Raw genomic sequence first — 20642 nt, 5'->3', positions numbered from 1 at the left:
GGTAGTGAATCCAGGAACCAAAATGTAATTCCCGGTAGTGAGATGCAATAGTGTTGAGTGAGTAGATTCATCCCTACCGGGCCAACTTGAACGTGGTACTATGCATACAAGTTTCGGTAGTCGTATGAGGGATTTGATGTCTCTAAACAAAATGTACTCTGTCTCTGTACGAAATAGCTGATCTTTTTCTTTTGTATGTTTTTTTTTCCCTCAATAAAGCGTTTTATAACAAAAAAAATAAAAAATGTTCCTCGCCCTGTTCAGACTAGTGTGCATGATTCTGGCTAAAATGAGAATCAGGATGCTTTTTTAAATCGGACTAACTTTACTTTTGTTTTCACTGAAGTGTGTTTTTCCCCAAAAATTGCACAAATACTGTGTGACATAAAATATTGCAACAACCATTATTTTATTCCTTAGAGTCTCTGCTAAAAAAAAAAAAAGTGTGTGTGTGTGAGAGATATATATATGTGTATATGTATGTTTGGGGGTTCCAAGTCATTTTCTAGAAAAAAAAAAATACAGATTTTTAACTTTGTAAGAAACAAGTGTCAGAAAAAGGTTTAGACTTTAAGACCCCTTTCACACTAGCGTGGGTGGTAAAACGTCTCTATTTTTAGCGGCGTTTTACCGCTGGATTTGCGACGCATTTCGGGCGCTAAAGGGCGCTTTTACCCCGGCTAGCAGCCGAGAAAGGGTTAAACCCGCCGGCAATACGCCGCAATAGCGGAGTTTTGACGGCGGTATTACAGTGCTGCCCCATTGATTTCAATGGGGAGCAGCGGTGGAGGAACGGTAAACACACCACTCCTTCACTGCTCCAAAGAAGCTGCTGGCAGGACTTTTCCCTGACGTCCTGCCAGCTCACCACTGTAGTGTGAAAGCCCTCGGGCTTTCACACTACATACAATGGTGCAGCTTCTTTAGGGCGGATTGCAGGTGCAATTTCTAACGCTATTGCGCCTGCAAAACGCCCTGGTGTGAAAGGGGTGTTAGTGGTTAAACTTCCCTCATGTCACACGAGTTACAATGTTTATAGTTATCTACTAGCACTGACAATGTTGTAAAATAATTGGCAGGCTGCTTGGTTTTTGTCTGTGAGCAGAAAACTCTACACTTGTTACATGAATGAATCTGGAAATTCTGCATAGAGATCATGAGGGGGGTTGAATCGAGATCGCAATTTTTTTAACCATCAATCGTGCACCTCTAATTCAGATAAAAATTAATTGTTTTGTCTGCATTCAGGCTTTAAATGGAATATGTAGCAAGAAAGCCCTGTTTTTTTGACTCACTGGATGTATACCAGCTTTGGGTCAGTGATATAATTTTGAGTAAAACAAAATGGTCTCAGCTGGGGTCTGGACTAGCATATAGCCTGAGAGTTAAAGAATAGCTGCTTATATCAGTGGCATATGTGAGAGGCATTATACTTAAATTTAAGCTGAAATTTAGGCAGATGTAAAATATAATGCATCTATGCATTTATTAACGCATTGAATGTATGCAGTGTAAATAGCTTAATTTGACTTTGAATCAGACTTTTACAATCCCCCCTGTATAGCAAAGCTCAGATTTTGGGAAGGAGAAGCAGAACAATGGGACAGTCAGTTGTGCTGCAGTACTTATGTTATAACAAAACCTGCTAATAGGTAGCAGGAGTATAGTGACTGAGATGAGCTTGTCAGTCTGCTGCTTTTCTTTTCACTGTCCAGTCATGGGCTGGGGGAGGGACACAACCTGTAAATGTGCCAGACAAGATTGTGCTGTGTGGCAGAACAGTGAAAATCTCAGGACTGGATGGATAGAAAAACAAATCCATTGGCAGGTAAAATGGCTCCAATATATGTAATTCATCTGTGTATTTGGCAGTTTTTTTGGATTTCAGCTTGCATGGTTTGAGCTTACACAGCCACACTATAAAATGATTTGTTTTTTCTCTGTGTCTGCAGGAGCGGGACACAAGTAGTGCCATCATCACAGCACCTGTTCCTACAGGAGAGCCCTTTCCTCGTGTCTTTCACAGATCAGAGATACCTAGTGAGGTGAGGGAATGTTCTCTGCATTTTTTTTCCTGGAAAGCTAATTAGTACATAATATTTGAAGTATATGTGGTATCCGTTGATCTGAATGGAAACCTGTAATGAGATAGAAATGAATGCCATACTTGACCTGCTAAAATGCTACTTGCCTGGCTCATTCTGCCTTCTGTAAATTACCCGACCTGGAATACGCATCCAGGCAGTGAAGTTCAGAACTACTGATGTTCTCATTTGTCTCAAGTCATCGAATTAGAAAATCCTGAAGACAATAGATAAGGATAAATTGCAACCAGTATTTTCATGGGAGACCAGCCTCGGGAGCTTCCATATATATGTTCTCATTGGTTTACATTAGAGTGTTTCTATCTCTTTAAGAAGCAAGCTAGCTTGCTGCTTCACACACCTCTTGTATGGAGACTCATCATACTTAAAGAGGAACTGCAGTCTGCTCACGTAATTTTGTAATAAAAATATCTTTGCCATTCCTGAAGCTTCCCTCCAACCACATTGCATATCATTTTATATATACTGTGATTTTGTACTTGCCACATATGCTGCAGAAATCTCCCTCCACGGAGTCTGGCTGCATCCATTTTAACTGTGGGCAACTGAAGCTACTGCCTGTTCACTTCCTGGATTTACACAGACACACAGAGGCAGCCCTCTTATAACTCATCCCCCCCTCTCTTCCTGGAAAACTCTCACAAGAGTGAGAGAGAGCTGTGCATGATGTCATAAGCCTAGGCTTTTTTCCAGACAAGAAACAGGAAGTGGGCTGTATAAGGTGTTAACTGGCAGAAAAAAATAAATGTTTTACTATCCAAAGTTAAAACAGCAAGGACAGAGGATTTAATAGATGGGAAGTTGAAAAAATGATTGAAGTTCTGCTTTAATAGACCAAAAATTAAGTGTGGGTGGGAGTGGGTTAGCCATTGCTGTGTGCCTGTTATAAAAGTTGTAAGGTAAGTACTCCTGCGCTAAAAGGAATTTATAATATATTCAAACAATAGGTGCTGCATCCACCGCAAGGACCAAACTCGTGTCCAAATTTGTGTATAGTTGTAAAAAGAGGGGAGTGGTGTTGCGCTCCTTAAAAAATTTATATATTTTTCTTATAATAAAATTAATAAAATATTTAACTATGCTTCAAACTAGCAAACATTTATCAGGGTCATCAATAAAGTGCAAAAGTGCAGATGAAATAATATCCTGAATTAAATGGCATATACGTTAAAAGAGACATAATAATTTTTCTACTGTGCAAAAAACAAATATAAAATATATATCAAACGTGCAATACTGCAAAAAAAATAAAAATATGATATAAAGTGTAACTGCAAGTGATTCTAAAACTGTGCAACATACACAGAGTGAATAGTTCATAAAGTGACTTGTTTTGGCAAAGAAAAAATTAAGTAAATGAAAAACGGATAATTAAATAAAAAATGCTTTTAACAAACTAAGTGTAACAAGTTTTTAGTGCAATATTGGACGTTATTCCTTGGTCCAATGTGCAATAGTAGTGCAGGTGTGCAAGTGTTTCACTGGAACACTGTGTGCTGCTATCTTGACATTTTGGTGATACTGTGCCTTTAAGTGCAAAAAAGGTAGATCTTCAGTGTCACTGACACCCGTGGTTATAATGACAGCATGTAGCAGGATATTTATGGGGGGAAGGGGTCCCTTCGGATCGATCCTTTCCTAGGCTTCGTACACTATATGAAGTGAAGCCAGGGGGGGAGGTAGGGATGGTCCTTTCCTTTTTTCCTTTCTTTCCACTGGGCGTTTAGATGTCTTGGATCGCTCAAATCATTAAGGTGCTCAATGTATTAAAAAAGATAAGAGGCCCACCATGGTGTAGTATTTTGAAAGAGGGCATACAATTTTATTTGGATAAGATAATAAAAACTCACATTTTGTTATGTACACAGAGCGGTGTAAAAACGAGCGCCGAGCTCGTGTCTGGGCGTCTATTCCGGTGTCTGATTTGCCTCTGGTCTCCAAATCGCCGCGTACACACGATCAAACAATTCGGTTGAAAAGTCTGACAAACTCAAGTCCGCCGGACAATCCGCCCGTGTGTAGCCTCCGGCAGACTTTTTTTACCCAAAAGTACGGCGGACTTAGAAAGTAGTTTTGCACTCCAATCTTACCGCCGGACTCGCATTTCGGCGGACAATCCAGCCGTGTGCGCGCCAGTCCGCCGTACTTTTGAAATGAACGGACTTTTCCTGCCCGGAGAAAAGTCCGCTCATTTTGAGCGCGTCTCCAGGTAGCCGGGGCCAGCGAAGGAGCCCCATTTAATAAGGGGGCCCCCGGATACCGGCCCCCCCACCCTATGTGAATGAATATGGGGTACAATGTACCCCTACCCATTCACCTGTGGAAAAAAGTAAAAATAAAACCCAACACACAAGGGTTAAAATAGTTTATTGCACAGCTCCGGGGGTCTTCCGTCTTTGGGGGTCTTCTCGCCGGACTCCTCCGCTATCTTCTGCTAGCTCTTTTGCTAGCGGAGGAGCCCGGCTTTCTTCATCGCCGCCGCCCTCTTCTTCCAACTTCGGGGGTCTTTCCTGGCCGGCCGGGTAGCGTGCTCGGACAAGGGTCTGATGTGGACCTAGGGGGGGACCCCCATACCGATTTTTCGGCGTAGGGGTTCCCCTTTAAGTCCATACCAGGTGACCTGGAGACGCGCTCAAAATGAGCGGACTTTCCACCGCATGTGTGGGCGAGTCCGTTCATTTCAAAAGTACGGCGGATAGTCCGGCGGACTTAGTACGCCGTATTAGTCCGCTGAAAAAGTGCCGTGTGTGGGCAAGTAGCTCATTCGGAAAGTCCGTCAGACTAAGTCTGGCGGATAGTTGGCTACGTGTGTACGTGGCATTAGAGATCCTGAGACACCTAAGAGGACTTTGAAAAGTGTACAAGTAATGGAGGAGTCCTGCTTTTCAATGAATTTGTGCCTTTAAAAATGATTTTTTATGAAGGCTATTATTTACAGATTTTAAGTCCAACTGAGATTTCAGAAAAAAACTAATACATAACATTGAACAGTGAGCAGAAAGCTTAAATGTAAGTGTGTTACTGTTGTAAGAAGGTTAACTGCTCACCATTGGCTATCACAACTTCTCTGCTGCTCCCTACCCTGGAAGAAAGCTGCAAAAAAGGAACAGGGAATGTTGGGACATGAAATAACAATTATCTTAAAAAAAAAAAAATGCATATTGGTACCTTTTGGTACTTTTATCTGATATATTTTATGTAATTCTTTTGTTCTAATCCGTCTTTTATATCTTTCACACATCTTCAGTTATATTTCCCTTTACTATTACATATAGTGCAGGTTATCCATCACAATTGAGGTTTGATTCAAACAACTTTAGCGTTGATGTTTGCTCCACATAGTTGTTTAATTTATAGGGACGTTCATCTTTCGTAATGTGTTACATCCTAAATACGGTTTACTATGCAGCCCCTCCTCCACGTCATACAGTGGGCGGGGGTTCTTCTCCTCCATAGCTGTCACATTTTAAAAACCTCTCCACCCAGCTTCATAGGTATCGGAAGGGGGTCATAGATTTTATTTCTACTATCGTATTCCTTTAGGTACCACTAGATCCGCTGATTTGTGTTTTGAGAGCAATTTATGAAGGAACTTTCCCTGCTTCACTTTATATTACAGTCATTAGGCTATTTGTATATAGCCCGCAAACAGATTGCCAGATTGTGGCTCCTCACGCTCCCACAGTTAAATAGTGGATCGATCAGGTAAACTATTAATGAGAGAAATACTTGCATGTGAACATGGGCAAGCACACCTTAAATTTTGTGCTATATGGCAGGCCTGGCTTGATACGCCGGGACTTGCTCCTGCTTAATATATTTCTAAAGGTGCTATTGACATGAGATGTTCACCATGTCTGTAACAACCCATGCAATTAATACATACAATTAATACATACAAAGAAACAAAAAGAATGGTGATGTGTATTTAACACCCACCTGTTATAGATGAAAAAATTATTTCAGTATTGATCTTATAGCCAAAGCTATTTTTGTTGTGATGTTGTGTTCTTAAAGAGGAGTTTCCTCTAAAGAAACAAAATTAAAAGTCAGCAGCTACAAATACTGCAGCTGCTGACTTTTAATAATCGAAAACTTCCCTGTCCCAGGGTCCAGCGATGCGGGGTAACAAAGCCTCGTTCATCCCCCCCCCCCTCCTCTCAGTGGCGCCAGCATTGCAACTGTGGGCATCCAGCTAATAATACATCCAAATAAATTCTATCAGAAAAAGTACCCCTTTTTGCCATTTAAGAAAGAGTAAATGTATTTTCTTTTTAAAGCTCCTTCTTCTGTGCCAGGGGCATCAGCCTCCAGGCTGTCGTGACGGCTTCCACCGTCAGGTTTAAAAGGTATTTCTCAGGGCTAACCGCAGGGACAAAAGAGGTCTTGGGGGAGGAAACTTTCAAGATACTGAAGCCTCCTTATGAGGAGACGGCCCCGCTTGCTCAATTTGGGAATTCTTCTGCAGTTCTCAAAGATCTGGCAGGAAGAGTGTCAAGACAAATGGGGGACTTCCTCAATAACTCCCTGGTACAAACCGGAGTTCCAATAGATCCTGTTTCCTCGTTTTCTCAGATCAAACGTTCCTAAGGATTCAGAGAAAAATATGTCTTTCTCTCAAACATTGGACTATCTTTTGGCAAAAAGTGATCATGGTGGCTCCAGAGGTATAAGAGCAGAGGTTGGGGATTGGTTAAATCCAAATGGACATTCTGCATCTCAAAAATCTAAATTCAATTCCTTAATATAATCAGTCTTTTTTCGCATGGAGTCAATCTAATCAGTTATCTCCATCCTACAAGGAGGAGAACTTCTGGCGTCAATCAATGTCAAAGAGGCATACCTCCATATGCCTGTTTCCTCGCTCACTAGTAATATCTACTTTTCAAGGTGGAAAATCTTAATTTTTCAGTGTGTAGCTCTGCTTTCTGGTCTAGCTACTGCACCTTGAGTGTTTACAAAGGTTCTAAGCCAGATTAAGGGCCCAAGGTATAACGAGTATGGTGTACCTGGACGATCTGTTCTTGATAGTCCAGTCAGTAGCCCGCTTAGGCCAAAGTATGATCACCACATTAAACTACCTGGAATATCTAGGTCGAAATTCTCAGCCTAGGAGAAATCTTCTTTAAAACCATGAAAAGGGTCAAGATACTTGGCTCTGATCAGAAGTACACCCAAAAAGGGGTGTTCTTTCCCCAGTCAAAGATCGGCGCCATAAAGGACTGATTTAGGTGGTCAAAGCAAGATTCATTCTTCTATTAAATTTTGCATGGGGTTGTTGGGAAAGAGGGTGGCTTAATTTGAGGCTGTTCCTTATGCTCAGTTTCATTTGAGACTGCTGTAAAACATTCTATCGGCTTGGAACAAAGGATTCAAGCTCTAGATTCCCAATGTGTCTGACTCCAAAGCCTACTACCACATCACCCTCAAAGCGAGCAATCTCACTTGTGTGATCTTGGAGGCTAAGCAGGGTCGGGCCTGGTTAGTACCCGGATGGGCCACCTGAAAATACTAGGTACTGTATGCTAGGTACACCGGAGCCTCAGTTTATGGTTAGTGGCCCAGATCAGAAATTACCTTTCCCATTATCATTCTAGAAATTCAGGCAGAGTACTTGGTTCTGTGAGCCTGAAGGTTCAGTTTACGGTATTGTCCTGCCAGGATTCAATCCGACTATTCCACAGCAATGGCCTATATGAAACACCAAGGGGGCACAAGAAGTTGTGTGGCCCAGAGAAAGGTGAATCGTATCCTATCTTGGGCAGAAAACAATGTACTTTGCCTATCGGCGGTCTTAATAGAAAATTGTCAGGCAGACTACTTGAGTCACCAGCAGTTGTTCCCGGGAGAATAGTTCCTTCACCCCGATATCTTCCTGTCAATATGTCAAAGATGGGGGATACCAGACATAGATCTGTTTACGTCCAGGTTCTACAAAGAAATCGACAACTTTGTGTCCAAAACAAAGTATCCGCTAGCATGCGGAACAGATGCCTTGCTATTCCCGTGGAATCCTGCGGTGTGTGGAAGGAAAGGTGTGCTAAAAAGGCTCCTGTCCACCCCCCCACCCCGTCCTCTGGGGAGAGCTCTGATGCAGACTCGGGCCCTGCTGCGGCTGGTGACCCCTGCTCTGACCTATAAGACGAGGCTGAACAGGACCGGTCGGACAGTGAGGATGATTCCCCGTCTGGGTCCGGGCGCGACAAGGCGCTGGTTGGAGCTCTTATTACAGCTGTGCGTGATACCCTGAAGATTCAGGAGCCAGCGGATCCCTCTGCTGATGTATTGGTCCCCTTTGGGTCCCGCAAGCCAGCACGTTCACCTAAGGTGTTCCCGTATTTAACTTATTTTGATAAGTTCATCTACAGGGAATGGGGTCGGCCGCAAAGGACCTTTTCGGTCCCCAAGAACATGGCAGTGCCTTACCACTTTGAGGAAAGCCTTCTCAAATGTGGTCGGCTCCTCCAGTCGTTGACCCCCCCCCCCCCCAGTATCCAGGTTAAATAAAGTAACCACGATCCCGGTTGAGGGGACTCCTGCATTCAAGGATCCCACAGACAGGAAGGCCGAGGCGGTGACTCGTTCCTTGTTAACAGTTGTGGGGTCAGCCGTGCGACCTGTACTGGCATCAGCACTTGTGTCGCAGACACTGACTGAATGGGCAAAACGTTTGCACCGCAAATTGGGAGAGCAACAGGCCTCCCCTGCCTGCGTGGAACTAGCAGACCAACTAGAGCAAGGCCTTAAGTACGTCTGTGACGCGGCCCTGGATACTCTCCCTCTGTTATCCAGGGCTTCCGTGTCAGCTGTGGTGCTGAGGCGCCTGATTTGGCTAAAATGCTGGTCTGCTGACCAGGCATCTAAGAATGACAAATCTTCCCTTCCTTGGCGACCGGCTCTCTGGAGCCTCATTGGATGACATTATTAAAAATGCCACGGGTGGTAAGAGTACCCAACTCCCGCAAGCCAGGAAGCCTAAGGAGCCACGCCGCAGGCAATGGCCCTCTTTTTCTTCTCACAAATAGCTTTTTCGTCTGGCTGGTGCTTCTGCGAAGCGTCCCCAGCCCGACAGGATGGCCACGGACTGACAAAAGCGTCCCTGGCATCACAAGCCTGCGACAAAAAGTGCTACCGCATGAAGGTTTGCCCCCACCCATGTCTCGGGTGGGGGGGGTCGTCTTCGGGAGTTTGCAGCCCGGTGGTCCTCCCAATTATCCGACCAATGGGTCTGCGATCTGATTTCCACAGGCTACAAGATAGAGTTTCTCTCTTGGCCGCCAAACAGATTCTTCCCCTCCAGCATACCCGTGTCCCCGGTTCGCCGGGAGGCCCTGTTGTAAATGTGCTGAGGTTCAGGATGGAATCAGTTCGCTAAAAGAGGACCGACAGCATGGAAATCTACTATTCTAAATGGATTTGACAAATAATCGTTCTAGCTTATGGTTTAAAAAGGTAGTTCTACCCTCTGAAATCAAATCACACTCCTCTAGGGGTTTTAGTATTTTGTGGGCAGTGCATCACTAGGCCTCCATGGCTCAATTCTGCAAGGCCGCAACTTGGTCTTCAATCCATACATTTACCAAATTCTATCAGGTGGATGTAAAAAAGACATGAGGATGTTGCCTTTGGGCACAGTGTACTGCAGGCAGCAGTATAAGTCCTCTAAACTCATGGTGCCCTACATTTGTTGTGTCTCCCTTCCCTCAGTTGGCATTGCTCTGGGACATCACACATAGTAATTACTATGGCTCTGTGTCCCGTGATGTACGATTAGGGAAAATAGGAATTTTTAAACCGCTTTCCTGTAAAAAATCCTTTTCTTTTGAAGTACATCACGAGACACAGCGGTCCTGCCCCTCTTTTTAGTATACACATGTATTGCTTTGCTACAAAACTGAGATGCTCCCAGAATGGGAGGGGTTATATAGGGAGGCAACTTTCTGTTTAGGGTGTGCCAGTGTCTATCACCTGAAGGTGGCCTATAACCCACATAGTGATTACTATGGCTCTGTGTCCCGTGATGTACTTCAAAAGAAAATAATTTTACAGGTAAGCTGTTATAAAAATCCTATTTTTTTTTCTTTCTACCCTGACAAGTGCTCCAGTCCTTGCTGCAGAGAAACGCCCCCATAACAGGATATTACCGCCTCCATGCTTTACTGTATGAATGGTGTTATTTTGATGGTGAGTTGTATTAAATTTCTGCCAGACATATCGTTTGATGTTGAGGCCAAATAATTAAATTTTAGTCTCATTTGACAATAACACATTTTCAAGGCACGTTTTAAGGTGGTCAGATATAGACTAAAATTGAATTATTTGGCGTCAACACCAAACGATATGTCTGGCAGAAATCCAATACAGCTCACCATCCAAATAACACCATTCCTACACTAAAGCATGGATGTGGTAATATCCTATTATGGGAGTGTTTCTCTGCAGCAGGGACTGGAGCACTTGTCAGGATAGAAAGAAAAATGGATGGGCAAAATACCATCAAATTATTGAGGAAACTTCTGCCCCCTGACAGAAAGTTGTCAATGGGAAGAAGGTTTACATTTCAACATGACCATGATCCATAGCACACAGCAAACATGACCACACAGTGGTTGAAGGAGAAAAAGGTGTTTGTCCTTGCATTTCCTAGTCAGAGCCCAGACCTAAACCCCATTGATAATCCGTGGAATGATTTGAAGACTACAGTCCACAAGTGGTCACCATCAAATTTAATTTAACTTGAATCGTTTTGCAAAGAAGAGTGCGCAAATATTACAAAGATATTAGACACATATCTTAACAGACTAAAGGCTGTAATTAAAGCAAAATGTAACCCAACAAAATACTGGGTGGGTGATCTTTTTTTTCCAGCTCAGCGATTTCTGTCTTTTTATATATATTTTTTTTCTGACCTGTTGGTGTTCTATCTTTCACTTGAATTGCACTATTAAATACAGCTGAATAAAACAAAAACTGTGTGTGTCTTCATTTCAGGCTTTACCCACTTAAGCCCCGGAGCAATTTGCAGCCAAAGGACCAGGCCCCTTTTTGCGATTTGGCACTGCGTCGCTTTAACTGACAATTGCGTGGTTGTGCGACGTGGCTCCCAAACAAAATTGGTGTCCTTTTTTTCCCACAAATAGAGCTTTCTTTTGGTGGTATTTGATCACCTCTGCAGTTTTTATTTTTTGCGCTATAAACAAAAATAGAGCGACAATTTTTTGCTATAATAAATATCCCCCAAAAATATATAAAAAAATGTTTTCCCTCAGTTTAGGCCGATACGTATTCTTCTACATATTTTTGGTTAAAAAAATCGCAATTAGCGATTATTGATTGGTTTGTGCAAAATTTATAGCGTTTAAAAATAGGGGATGGTTTTATAGAATTTTTATAAATTTTTTTTTTTTTTTTTTTTTTACTAGTAATGGCGGCGATCAGCTTTTTTTTTTTTTTTTATTTATTTATTTTTTTTTCTATTTTTGTGACTGCGACATTATGGCGGACACATTGGACATTTTTGACACATTTTTGGGACCATTGTCATTTATACAGCAATCAGTGCTATTTAAATGCACTGATTCCTGTGTAAGTGACATTGGCAGTGAAGGAGTTAACCACTAGGGGGTGGGGAAGGGTTAAGTGTGTGTGTGTGTGTGTGTGTGTGTGTGTGTGTGTGTGTGTTTTTTTTTTTTTTTCTGTAGGGGGCTTGGCTTGGAGTCTGACATCACCGATCGTCTTTCCCTATAACAGGGAACAGACAATCAGTGACAAGCTCAGTAGGAAGCACGGGACACCAGTGGCGATCGGGTCCACTGGTCCCGTGGTCACGGAGCTCAGGACCGGGTTGGTAGTGCACCACCGGTGGGGTGCTCCCTACCCATGGCTGGGCACTTAAAGAGCCACGTACAGGTACGTGATTGTGCGCAGCCGTGCCATTCTGCCAATGTGCAGGAGGCGGTCTTTAAGCGGTTAAAGCAACAAAATATGATTTATTTGATTTTGTTTCTATACCCATTGTGTTTGTGTTTGTGTTTGTGTGTGTGTGTGTGTGTGTGTGTATATAGCTCTTAAATCTTTGTTTGACAAATAAACATTTAATGTGGCAAGAAACTTCCAAAGCACTTTGAGTTATCTAATCACCACTTGAATCTAATCTAAGCTTGCACAGAGAGACTTTGGGATTTGGGTGGCAAGTGCACAGCAGCACACTAGGCTATGAAAAGTCATATATGGTAGATCGCTTTTCAGAGAGTAGCTAAGCAGATATCGCCAGGCATTTAGAAGGCGCCTTCTGAATGCCATTTTAAAAATAAAATGTTTTTCTTTCTGCTGAACAGCATTTTATAATGGAGCTAATGTGCCATACTCGAGAGCCAGGCTTGTTGCTCTGGGTTGTGGTGCAAACCCATTGGGTTGAATGTCTGAGTTTAATAGGCGGTACCACCTGTCAACTCAGCATTTTGCGTTAAATTTGCATTAAACTGCCCCTTCTGGCTGTTGTTTTTAGGTTTGATTGATCTTGAGATTTGGTTACAGAAAACTTTATGTAGTCCACTGTCTTTGTATCTACTGACACTATTTACCCATCTCAGTCCAGTGTAGGCTACATAAACTATACACAATGTATTCTTTTCTACTGTCACTGCAATCTGGTCCATCTTTTACATTGCGCCATTGAAAGCCATTTTTAGACATTGGTGACATTGCCTGCGAATACATGATCCAATGACATAGTTTCCTTGGAAACCATAAAACATGATGGATTTCTCTGCGTGCCCGGTGAAGACAGCTCATTAGCGAGGAAAGCATTGGAAGGGAGCCTGCTGCAGACACTCTTAATTTCATCAAATGACACATGGCTTATAAAAAGCATCGTAGCACAGAAGTCACATGCAGTAACAAATCACCCATTAGGACTTTGAGGTTTAGATATTTCCTTTCAGTGCCTACAGGGTATATCTGTATGTGTTTTTTTTTCATACCTTTTTATCTTTTCCAACAGACAATTGGCCATAGAGATTTGAAATGAGAGATCTGCTATTCAAGTAATAATAAGATTTCAGTGGTCACACATGTTCATTTTTGTTTGCAAGGGCTCCTGTATCCTTGTGATCATCACAATCTATACTGGTGTGTGTACATCAATAAGTGACAGTAGCCAGTACTGTGCATATGGGGCTGACCGTACTCTTCGTAATGTCCATTCCATTGGCCAGAAAAATTGAAATCTTGCCTCTTTAGGAGAAGTGGACCCACCCTTGTTATTTGTAAACTACATAAACATCTGCAACAGACCTTTTTGTTTTTTTTGCTTGCTTTGTATAGGAGCACATTTCTGAGAATGGGCTTAAAGTACATTTAAAGCGGAACTTTACACAGTCATTTCTTTCAACTTTACATCTATTAAATCTTCTGCCCTTTTTTCTGCCAGTAAATACCTTATACAACCCACTTCCTGTTTCTTGTATGGAAAAAAATATGACCTGCACAGCTCTCTCTCTCACTCTCGTGAGAGTTTGCCAGGAAGCGAGGGGGGTGAGTCATAAGAAGGCCAATGAGAGCCGCAGAGCTGGAGGTCTGCCTCTGTGTGTCTGTGTACATCCAGGAAGTGAACAGGCAGCAGCTCAGCTGCCCACAATTAAAATGGATGCAGCCAGACTCAGTGGAGGGAGATTTCTGCAGCATATATGGCAAGTACAGAATCCCAGGGAGGGAAGCTTCAGAATGGCAAAGATGTTTTTATTACAAATTATGTGACTGCAGTTCCCCTTTAATGCCTAGTACACACGATGAGAAAATCGGACGAACGATTGTCCATTTATTTATTTTTTTGCCTGCTTTTCTCAAATCGAAAACGAGGCGCTTACTAAAGGTACAAAAATTCTCATACAACAGGATACAACTTCCCACATACATAGCTACGTTCTAGCTTCTAATCGGAAGTAATGTAATGTACGTGTCACCCCTCTTCTAGCTATGCCTGGAGTGATACACGATCGGAGAGCTGAGGAGTTTTTGAGCATTGTTTTGCAGATTCATTTGTTGCCTATGATCAGTTTGTTTGTAACAGAACAAGATAAATAATATTCCACAGGGCTATCAATCTAATAAAATATTATTCAGAAGAGCATGTTTCTTCTTCCGGGCCTTTTTTTTGTTTCTGATCATACGTGATCTTGTTCACTTAACTTTGATTTGTACGAACACCATACTACAAGAAAATCATTTGTTCTGTTATCAAATGAGAAAAATTCACTCGTTTTTCCTTTACAAGCTTTTTAGATTATCGAACGATCACTCTGATTACTGTTATTTTTGGCCAATTTTCACATTGTGTGTACTACGCGATAGTGTGCTAAAGCACACTGGTGTTGACTTACTAGAACTGAAGAGTGCAAAATCTGGTGCTGCTGTGCATGGTAGCCAATAGGGGTGCAACGGATCAAAAAACTCATGGATTGGATTGTTCCTCGGATCAGCAAATAATAATTGAATTTGCAAAAACCTGTGAAAATGCCACCACCATATAGTCCCCACTGCAATATACATCTCCCCCAATGTAATGTATTGCAGAGTATTGGCAGGGTAAGTATTGCAGAGTATTGGCAGGGTATTGCTGGAATGGCTGTGGCTGCCATCCGATTTCTCCCCTCCACTGTACAGATCAGTACAGAGAGGGCAGAGAGAAACCGGCGTCATCATGACGCCGGTTTGTTTACAGGTGATCGCTCCGTCACATTGTAAACGCAGACCGGTGTACCAAGATGGCCGCCGCTCCGGAACTAGGCCAAAGCCATGGCCTTTCCTAAGGCTGAGACCGTGGAGCGCTCCGCGGATCGCGGTGTGTGCCGATCTGAGCGAGGTGACCCGTTTGGATTGCTGATCGGTGCCGATCTGTTGCACCCCTAGTAGCCAATCGGCTTCTAACTTCAGCTTGTTCGTTTAAGCTTTGACAAAAAGCCTGGAAGCTGATTGGTTTCTATGCAGAGCTGCACTAGATTTTGCACTCTCTCTGGATTTGGTAAATCAACCCCTGTGTGTGTAATAAGCTTAACTTTGGTGGTTATTCCGTGATAATGCCTGCAGCTGCAGGCATCGCCCCGGTATAGTTATTTAGAGCCAGGGGTCAGCCCTCTTTTATAATAACAATATCACCGTCCGCTTGATTGCTAATACAAGCAGCGGAAGGGGGCGCGAGCGACCAGCCAGCGCATCCGCCAGCTGGCCGGACAACCAAGCAAAGCCAGGATTGGCTTTGATCGACTGTTCATTATAGTAAACCAAAAGTGATGACGCAACGTAATTTTACTCAGCAACCATCGCCACCATTTTTGAAAATGGAAAGCATTCATAAAGAGGACCTGTCACATGCCTATTGCTGTCACAAGGATTTTTACATTCATTGCGACAGCAATAAAAGTGATAAAAAAATAAAATAAAAATAAAGCAATAGTGTAAAAATAAAAAAATGTATAATTGAAAAAAAAGTGACCCGGTGTTCTGGCGTATAGAGTCCGGGCATCACATAGTGTCCACTCCGTACTGCGCATGCACAGTACGGAGCAGACGAAGCTTCGGAAAATCTCCGAAGCTGAACGGCGCCTGCGCCGTGAGTGGAGGCGGTAGCCCCACCATCCAAGTGGACATAGGGTTATGAATTTTAGAGGGCCCCTCGCGGGCGAGCTTTGTTTGCCACGCTTCGGGCTCGGCCTCGCTGCGCTCGGCTCTTTTTTATTCTGACTCTATGTCCACTTGGATAGTGGGGATAGAACCTGGACTCACGGCGCAGGCGCCGTTCATCATCGGCAATTTTCGGAATCTGTGTTCCTGTGTACTGCGCATGCGCAGTACGCAGGGGACACTATCTGATGGAGGACGCTATTTGACAAGACACCGGTCCTCCCGTGCTTGCGCACAGCCACGCACTTTGGTCCCGTGCGCAAACCGTGATAGTCTCACACCTGATATATTCCCATGAACGTCAGATCATGAGCAGTAATTCTAGCACCAGACCTCCTCCTTTGTTACATCTTTGTGCTACTAATCCCCTGCAGCCTCTTTGCAGTTTGCTGTCCACATGCACTTCAGCGATGGCAGCATGTCATTCATCAAAGTGGGTTTCCTGATAGTGACAAGTAGACCACACCTAGGCATGTTATACTGGTCATGTTGGAGGCCCCTGTGACAAAGTCACAGTGCTTGAGCACAGTTGTGAGACATGGACAAAGCATTGTCACCCTTTAATTAAGAGTCCTTTTGTCCACTTTGTGTTTTTGTCTAGTTCATTATCTTAAATATTGATAATCCAAGCTTTATTTATTCTGTTTATCCATCAGGGTATACAGGCTACACCAGGACCTGGGAAAGTCAGCATCTTTGCTCAGAAAATGGCTGCCAAGAGGGCTGCTGAAGCTGAAAAAAAAGCAAAATCTGCTTCAGTCCTTCCCCAGTCAGAACACTTTGTCAGTCCTACATTTGTCCTCCACGGTGAAAGCAAAGATTCTCGTTTGAAAGGTAGGTCATTAGCTTGTGAAAGAGGCCTTATCATTTTGTACAAGACATAAAGGCACAAATTGTAGAAAATTGGCTGCTGCTTGATGGAAGTAAAAATGACATTGCAGTACAATAGTGCTGCACGATTCTGGGAAAAATTTGAATCTTTTTTTGCTTAGAATAAAGATCACGATTCTCGAGGTGTAACATCTTTTACATTCTACAAAAAAATTGGGCTAACTTTACTGTTGTGTTTTTTTTTATTTTTTTTATTTTCATTTTTTGTTATATATCATTTTAAAGTATATTCTTTTTCCCAAAAAATTGCATTTGAAAGACCACTGCACAAATACAGTGTGGAATAAAATATTGCAACAACCACCATCTTATTCTCTAGGGTCTCTGCTAAAAATATATATATATATATATATATATATATAATGTTTGGGGGTTTTAAGTGATTTTAACTTGAAACCAACAAGTGTCGGAAAGTGGTTAAACTTCCCTTATATACAGCCCCCCAAATACTTACAGGAGCCTGATCTTACCTGAGCTGTACACGAAAGCCTTGGCTTTTCAGGGAGAGGAGTGAGGCAGAGCCACGGCTCTCTGTGTGCAAGGAGAAGAGGCTATAACCCCTCCTCCTCCCAGGAGCCCATCAGTTTTTTTTTGCCAGTGTCTAAGGTGTTGGTCACAAGTGAAGATGTGCTCTGAGGAGCTCTAGGCAGGATCCATGATTTAAATAGCCTCCATAAAGACCAGATCCATCCAAAGTGCCATTACCTCCTAAAAGGATGGTACCTGGTGCCTCGTATCCAAAGCAGGAGGTTTTGCTTCTCTTTGTAGGGCTGGACCCCAGGAACCCAGGGCTTTTGTCTTGCTACATTACCTAGCTTTCCAGGTGGGGTGCTTTACAGGTCCAAGGAAGTTGGAACCCCGATATTAGGCACCGGGTCCTTGAAGGTTTGCTAAACGCAACCCGCCGTGATGGGTGAAGGATGGATTATCTGTTAATTCAGCAAATCCTGCGACGGGGATAAGGTAAGGGAAGAAACTTAGGAACTGAAAAGTTTACCTGTGTATTCTTCTATTAGGGAAAAATTGTTGTCATGCCTTAATTCTCCACTAGAAAGCCTATGCAGATACTTTACTCTGTTGTCTTCACTGTAAAGCTCAGTCTGTGTGTGGCTGCAGCATGGAGATTTTTTTTCTCGGGTAAGAAAAGATCTGACGAAATGTCTTTCAGAGATGGTTCGTTCCACTTTCATGCTGCCCCTAATGGAGTCTGCTGAAAGCTTGGTTTCTTCCATGGGTTCCTTAAAACCTTCTCAGCCTTTGCATGTGTTTCCTGCACATGCATTACTAGATTATTTTTGCTGAATGGGATCACCCGGATAAACATTTTCTCCCTCCTAAGAGATTTTCAACTCTCTATCCCCTGTAGGAGAAATTCTCCAAAAAATGTAAAGTACCAGCAGTTGACCCTGCGATTTCCAGTGTGAATAAATGCCTAACTTGTCCTGTAGACAATGGACAAATGCTTAAGGATCCAACAGATAAAAAGTTGCCATTAAAGATTCTATTTACCGGGCGGTCCCGCCTTACGCTTATGATTGTGCATATGTGTAGAATACTGTGGTTATAAAATTGGTCAGCTGAAGCACCATGTAAAAATCTCCTAACTGGGTTCCCTTTTCATGTGGAGCGACTATTTGGAGAAGACTTGGACAAATATATCCAGTTTCTAGTGGGAAAAGTACTCCTTTTGCCAGTCAAAAGAAAGTATAAATGCCCTTCATTTAAATGGGCTCTTTCCCCTGTGCCAGGGGCTTCCGCCGTCACACTCTAGAGGAAAACCTCAGAGTCGGACCCTGGCTCAAAAGAAGTCCGAAACGTGCAAAGTAGAATCCTAAAATCTCATCATGAAGAGACAGCCCCCCTCACCAAGGTGGGGGGAAGACTTCTGCAGTTTTCAGAAGTCTGGACAGAGGAAATTCAGGACAGATGGGGCATCTCCACGGTAATGCTGGAATTTCGGGACTTTCCACCGTCTCGCTTCCTGTGGTGCGGCGTTCCCAAAGATCTCTGTTTCAGGCACTAGACCGATTAATATCTCAAGGGATGATCATACAGGTTTTATTCAAACCTTTTTATGGTACCAAAACCAAATGGAGATGTCAGACCCATTCTAGATCTAAGAAATCTAAATTGGTTCCTCAAGATCCGCTCCTTTCGCATGGAGATGATCAGGTCAGTGGTTTCTATCCTTCTAGGAGGACAACAACTTCTGGCATCAATCAACATCAGGGATGCATATCTGCATGTCCCAATATTTCCCGCTCACCAAAAGTTTCTGCGGTTTAAATTAGAACAGCAGCATTTTCAGTTTGTAGCTCTGCCCTTCGGGCTAGCTACAGCGCCCCAGGTGTTCACAAAAGTGCTGGCTCCACCTCTAGCCAGGTTAAGGGCACAGGGCATAACAGTCATAGTAGATCAGTCAGTGGCTCGTTTAGAGCAAAGTGTACGCACTACAACCAACTATCTGGAAAGTTTGGGTTGGATTCTCAACCTAGAGAAATCTTCCTTAATACCGCTAAAAAGGCTGGAGTACTTGGGTCTGATAATAGAGAGAGCCCAGGAAAAGGTGTTCTTGCCTCAGGCAAAAATCAACTCCATAAGAGAGCTGGTACGGGTGAGTGGTCAGGTCAAAAGGTGATCCTTCCATTCAAGACTGTTGCAAAACAGTATGCTGTCTGCTTGGAATTAAACAATTCAACCTTTATACTTGCCAATGCGGCTGTCCCCAAGAGTGTCCCAAATCTTCTCTTGGTAGCTACTAACCCAGAATCTGTTGAAAGGAAAATCCTTCAGACCAGTCATCTCAAAAGTGGTAATGATGGATTCCAGCCTTTGAGGCTGGGGAGCAGTACTAGAAAAGACAACTGTCCAGGGACAGTGGTCAAGAACTGAAAGAACCTTGCCCATCAATATCCTAGAGATTCGGGCAGTGCGTCTGGCTCTAAAGGCCTAGACTTTGAGGTTACGTGATTGACCTGTCAGAAGTGAACCATATTCTAACTTGGGCAGAAGGGAATGTTCCGTGCCTATCGGCAGTGTTTATTCCGGGAGTAGAGAATTAGCAGGCGGACTACTTAAGTCGCCAGCAGTTAATCCCAGGGGAATGGTCTCTTTACCCCGACATATTTTGGGCTGTTTGCCAAATATGGGGTACTCCGGACGTAGATCTCTTAGCGTCCAGGTTCAACATGAAGTTAGCCAACTTTGTGGCCAGAACAAGGGATCCACTCGCATGCGGAATGGATACGTTGGTGACCCCATGGGATCAGTTCTCATTGATCTATGCATTCCCCCCTATTCAGTTGCGGCCTCGACTTCTTTGCAAGATCAAGCTGGAAAGAAAGCTGGTAATTCTGGTGGCACCAGATGATGGCAGTGGAGGGCCCATGGTCCCTCCCACCAGGGCCAGATCTGCTCTCGCAGGGACCGATATTCCATCCTTCCTTACGGTCTCTAAATTTAACGGCTTGCTTATTGAAACCCACACTCTGAAAAAATGCAGGCTTTCCGGGATCCAATATCTCTACCTTAATTAATGCAAGGAAGCCAGCCTCCAGAACTATATATTATAGAGTTTGGAGGGCTTATGTTTCCTAGTGTGAATCCAAGAGTTGGCACCCTCGGAGATATATCATAGGCAGAATTTTTGCCTTTCTACAATTAGGGGTAGAAATTAAATTTGGCCTTGAATACTATTAAAGGCCAACTCTTGGCTTTATCGGTCTTATTTCAAAGACCACTTGCTACTCATTCTTTGGTCTGGGGTTTTATACAAGGGGTGATGTGGCTTTATCCTCCCATCTAACCTCCCTTGAACCCTTGGGACTTGAATTTAGTTTTGTCAGTGTTACAAAAACAGCCATTTGAACCGATACAACATATTCCCCTAGTCCTTCTGACAAGGAAGTTGGTATTTTTTGCTATATCCTCAGCAAGGAGGGTTTTGGCTGCCCTTTCTGGTAAAGA

General features: G+C 43.2%; 1 protein-coding gene across 2 annotated transcripts in view; it reads left to right on the top strand.

Moving 5' to 3' along the window:
* The window catches only part of RPAP1 (RNA polymerase II associated protein 1), a 143514-nt gene that overhangs the window by 14858 nt on the left and 108014 nt on the right, over positions 1 to 20642 (top strand). Inside the window, exons 4-5 of one of the 2 annotated variants that reach the window (XM_077464519.1) lie at positions 1953 to 2045; positions 16451 to 16619. In XM_077464519.1, coding sequence (XP_077320645.1) covers positions 1953 to 2045; positions 16451 to 16619 — 262 coding nt within the window. Of the gene's footprint in view, positions 1 to 1952; positions 2046 to 16441; positions 16620 to 20642 lie in introns of both variants that reach the window. The other variant, XM_077464518.1, reaches the window with a different exon arrangement.

Source organism: Lithobates pipiens, unplaced genomic scaffold (assembly GCF_037356315.1).
Source record: "Lithobates pipiens isolate NorthernLeopardFrog02 unplaced genomic scaffold, aLitPip1_a1.2 Scaffold_30, whole genome shotgun sequence".
NCBI classification, from domain to species: domain Eukaryota; kingdom Metazoa; phylum Chordata; class Amphibia; order Anura; family Ranidae; genus Lithobates; species Lithobates pipiens.
This window is presented reverse-complemented; position numbering and strand designations above follow the sequence as displayed.